Source organism: Tupaia chinensis, unplaced genomic scaffold (genome assembly GCF_000334495.1).
Source record: "Tupaia chinensis unplaced genomic scaffold, TupChi_1.0 Scaffold000354_1, whole genome shotgun sequence".
NCBI lineage: Eukaryota > Metazoa > Chordata > Mammalia > Scandentia > Tupaiidae > Tupaia > Tupaia belangeri.
In genome coordinates this window covers 6,468,816-6,473,577 of record NW_006159849.1, presented here as the reverse complement: position 1 = coordinate 6,473,577, position 4,762 = coordinate 6,468,816, and the positions used below count along the sequence as shown (strand labels likewise).

Sequence of the window (4,762 nt, the reverse complement as noted above, 5' to 3'; positions counted from 1 at the left end):
TCCTGTACATAAACCCTTCATGTCATGTCCAAGCACTTCAGTCTTCAATGTTTGTCTATTTCCTCATCCACACTATGGATCAATGCTGTATCTTGGGTCAGGAAGATATGATCTCATTTTAATAATCTCTGCTTACCCATTTTTAAGAACAGTTGATGGATTCAAGACTCCGGAGAGAGGTGGGAGACTGGATGGTGGTGTGGCAGTGAAATGTGATGCACTGCAAGGCTGGCCCACATGGGAAGATTCCAGGTTCATGTCTGGAGACCTCCTGAGCACGCTGGACAAGTGCATACTCACTATCCAGGGCTGGCTAAGACTTGTGGTGGAGTGTGGTGTCAAGATCCTGTTGGAGATGCTGTCTCCCTCCCTCACTTATGGAATAAATACATTTTTTTAAAGGCCACTTTTTGTTCTTGGAGACTGACTGACACCTACTAAGAATCCTTGGTTTCTTTCCACTAAATGCCTCTTTGCCACATAGATACACACATTTGCTAACACCCCCTGCCTGAGTGGGTGGTGGTATTTCCCTGGGAGAGAGTCAGTATGTTGTGTACAGTCCTTGACATTTTCTGGAGGCACATATTGCAGTGAGAGAACCCTTCAGGGTTAGCAGATCACTAACATGGTCCTGACAGTTATCATTCTCTATCTACAGTCTTTTCTATGAGTGGCTCTTGTGGCTCCCACAAACATTTTGCACGTCTCAAGTCATTTACTGTATTTTTTTTTTCTTCTCTCTTTTGGAGAGGTTTTTGTTATAGGGCACGTGCACTTGTCAGAAAGAGAGACAGAGACAGAAAGCGAGAAATCACCTCCCCAGGGGGGATGGCCATGTCACAACCCCTGCTCTTCCATTCTCCTCTAGCGATCTTGGGCACGCACGCACACGCACCCAGCCTAAGTTTAAGCCACTGGGTCCAGGACTCGAACCACAGTCAACTACATGGGAGTCCAGCGACATAGCCGTTATGCCAACTGCTGGGTCCCCATACCTATGTTTTTTAGAATCTTAGCTCAAAGCCACCTTCCTATTACTGTGAAATGAAGATGGTTATGATGCAAAACTAGATGCCATTTACTTTCTGCTGACTCCCAAAGGCAGTTCTGTTCTGAGTAGTTCACCTTTTGGGTTCCATTTATTTAATAAATTCCCCAGGTCATTACAATGAAATACAGTTCTTGCAAGTATTCTGGAAGGCAGATTTATCCATATAGGTGACCACTACTGGAGATTCTCAAATAGTGAAACAAACAAATAAGCAGAAACTTACAATCCTAGGATAAAGTTGAAAGAAGAAATTTCTTTTTTATTGGCTACTAAATGTCTTACTAAGTTTTTAACAGAAGCATAGACAGAAAATGGAAACGAATACCTTACTGGAAATGTTTTCTTGCTGGCACTAACCTTGACTTCAGCAATATGTATTGCTTAACAGTCAAAGTGCACCAGGTCATTGCCGCACATGACACATGAGTGAGTGTGCCGTTCCCAAGGAAGCAAAACATTGGAAAACAGGTCCCCTGCCCCGAGTGTTCTGGCTGAGTACAGATGAGGTGGCTAGAGCTGCAATTTCCCAATCTCAGGCCAAGAAGGCTGGTTGTGACCCTGTTTCTCAGCAAGGGTCCCCATCTCCTCTCCATCTCACTGAGCCCATAACTGTATCGACAATCATGTTTTCTTCCCCATCTACTTCATTTCCTATGTAAACAGCATTTCATTTTCTTTTACAGCCATTACAACTAAGATCAGAAGTGTGTCCAAACAAGTATATTAAAATAGGCCCTTACTAGGAAAGTCAGACTGATAGAGGACATCCTGATATTCTTGTCTTCTCAGGAGGAATTTGTATAAATCTATATATCAACATTTGTGATGTAATCAGGCAAAGATTCTCCTCCCCCACCCCTTCCAAAGTTTTAATGCATTCATTTTTCTGGATCTTGTCAAGAAACTTCTTCCCACTTGAACAATGAATGGCTGAATTGCAAGGAACATAGCCAGCTTACTAGGTACAATTATATTATTTACAAACTAGAGAGAAAAACATCACTTGATACATGTTGTTGGAGTGTGCCATTGTGATTTGTAGGAGGCTTTAGAAGATGTGAGAGAAGGTGGCATGGGGACATTGGGGAGGGGATGGGGGCAGTTGGGGAAGATGGGCCATCAGGTGGTTGATGAGAGTGAGGTTGGCTATTGGGAGTTCTAAAACCTTTCCCCATTGTAGACTCAACCTAGGATGAAAAGCTAACTTCTCTTCTATGCGAGGAAGTGTCTTCTTTGGCCTGGCCAGGGGCCTGTAGCTTAGGACAGTCTAATTCGGCACTGCCCCCTTTTTCATTATTTCAGAACCTGTTCTCACAGCACCGATGATGTACAGATGTTGTAATGAACAGATTCCTAGCCCACTTAATCTTCGCACAAGGGGAGGTTCCTTTGTGTGATAAAATGTAGATAACATATGATAGTGTAGCTTAACAGCCAACTAAGGACCCTGTTGCATTTGGAGAAACAACGAAACCCAACAAAAGGGACTTTCTTTTCTTTTTCCACCTAGCTCCCATCCCCCAACAGCAAAATATCTTTTTTCCCCCCAATGTCATAAGAGGCACAAACAGGAAGCAAGAAGGCATCGGTGAAGCATCTTCCGCTGAGCTCTTTCTTTAGCCCTGCCCAGTGGTCTTTCCTTGTTCAAGTGATGACAGTGGGTCCCCTCCGGCCAGTTCTCTCATGAATCTGGGAGATTTTCAGCGCGATGGCTATGAGAGGGCTCAGCACTGCCTGGAAAGAGGAAGAAAGTCTGTGAACAATGGCAGCCAGTCACAGGACAGGGTGTTGATGGTTTCTATCACAGGCATAGGGGATCAAATTTCAACTGGATGCTTACAGGCTGTGTCACCATGGGCAGGTCTTCTATCCTCTCTGGACCTTTGTTTCCTCCTCCATCAAAGGAGATTGGAATGGGCAGGGCAAGAGGTTGGGAGAGAAGATGATCTCCAAAGTCTTACTCAGCTCCAAAACAAATTCACCCAAGATAGGAAAGCACACAACCCAACTACCTGAATGTTAAGAGCATTTTATGAATACAACATTGTAAATTAAGGAAGTTCAGAAAACCCCAATCTTCCACTGCTATCCACCTTTCCAATTGTATTCTCCCCACCCCACCCCCACACCTACAACTAAATAAAAAACTCATTCTCTGCCTTGAGACTATGGGTCTAAAGAACCCACAACTTTGATGCTTCAGAGAAGACAGACCAACACGTTGGCTAAAGACCATCCTTTCTAATATAATGCTCTGCTTTATGAGGTGCTTCAGTATTCCTTAGATGAGGTCTAGGGACTTAATGAACAGATTCTTGGAAAGAAAAAGGACAGTAAAGGAATGAGAATCACCTGTTGCTTATTGCATCATAGGATGAGGCATTGTTTTTCAAAGTATGGAGCACACACAACCTATAGGGATTTTTAGATGGTGCATGAACATGGAATTACTCTAATTATTGCATCGTTGGATATGTCATGACATATTTTTCTATGCAAACATGTATCATGACTTTTCCAACAACCCAATAATATAACAGGGAAAAAAAATGGTCTACTTTCGATTCTTCTTCAATCTCCTTGATTTCATCAAAGAGAAGCCTAGTTTGCTGCCCATGTTTCACACTTTAACCAAGACAGTGCAGGCCTCAAACAAGAGTTCCCTAGCTAGAAGGTAATGTTGCTGCAACTTTTTACTGGATTCATTTTTATGGTGCTTTTGTATTTATGAAGTAGTGTAGTGTCTTCCATGTGGAGCCTCAGTGTCAACTTTCTGTAATAAATAAATAAATAAATTGAAGTGGGTCCATTTAAAGACAAATGTCAATACAAAGATACGAATGGAAAGAAATTTGGCAACTCTGGAATAAGGGAAGAAACAGAGATTCCATAAGCCAGGAAAATGAAGTCAGTATTTTGGGAGGGAGGAGGAGGATTCTGTTACTTGCCACTCGAATCTATTCCTAGCAGACACATGAAAGGAGTACATGCATGCCGAGCTAGGCGAGAACACAAGCAAACACCCAGAGTACAAGATAGCAAAAGTAGTCCAGTGGGTCCTGAGTGACGTGTAGACACAAAGGAATCCTGAGGGCGACATGGGCTAGGGTGGTTTGAAGGCATCTAATTGCTAGGGTGAGGTGTAAGGACTGCACAGTAGGCCAGCGGAGATGACAGTGCTGTGAGCGGAAAGGTGACACCATCAGAGCTGTGTTTTGGAAAGCTTGATCTGGCAGCAAGCCCAGTCACTTAATACACTGGTTTCTAAAATACATTAAATTGTCTTACTCTCGCAAGATGTCTAGATGGAGAAGCTAGAGGGAGATGAAAATCCAGAGCCGTTCATAGCCACACTAGCGAGTGGCACTCTTCTCCAGTTCTGCATCCATAAACACGTTTTATAAAAACAGAAGCATTAGGACCAGCAGTTGGCGTAATGGCTATGTCGCTGAACTCCCATGTAGTTGACCATGGTTTGAATCCCAGACCCGATGGCTTAAACACGCCGGGCACATGTGCGTGCATGCCAAAGATCCTGAGAGGAGAATGGAGGAAAAGGGATTGTGGCGTGGTCATCCCCTCTTGGGGGTGATTTCTTGCTTTCTGTCTGTCTCTGTCTCTCTGTTTCTCTCTTTCTAGCGAGCGCACAGGCCCTGTAGCAAAAAAAAAAAAAAAAAAAAAAAAAAAAAAAAAAAAAAAAAAAAAAAA

General features: G+C 43.2%; 1 protein-coding gene across 1 annotated transcript in view; it reads right to left on the bottom strand.

The window, feature by feature from the left end:
• Window positions 1–1,287: 1,287 nt before the first annotated feature.
• Window positions 1,288–4,762, bottom strand: part of PGM5 (phosphoglucomutase 5) — a 273,115-nt gene continuing 269,640 nt past the window's right edge. The window contains exon 13 of the mRNA XM_006152509.3: window positions 1,288–2,788. Coding sequence (XP_006152571.1) covers window positions 2,699–2,788 — 90 coding nt within the window. The 3' untranslated portion in view covers window positions 1,288–2,698. The remainder of the gene's footprint in view (window positions 2,789–4,762) is intronic.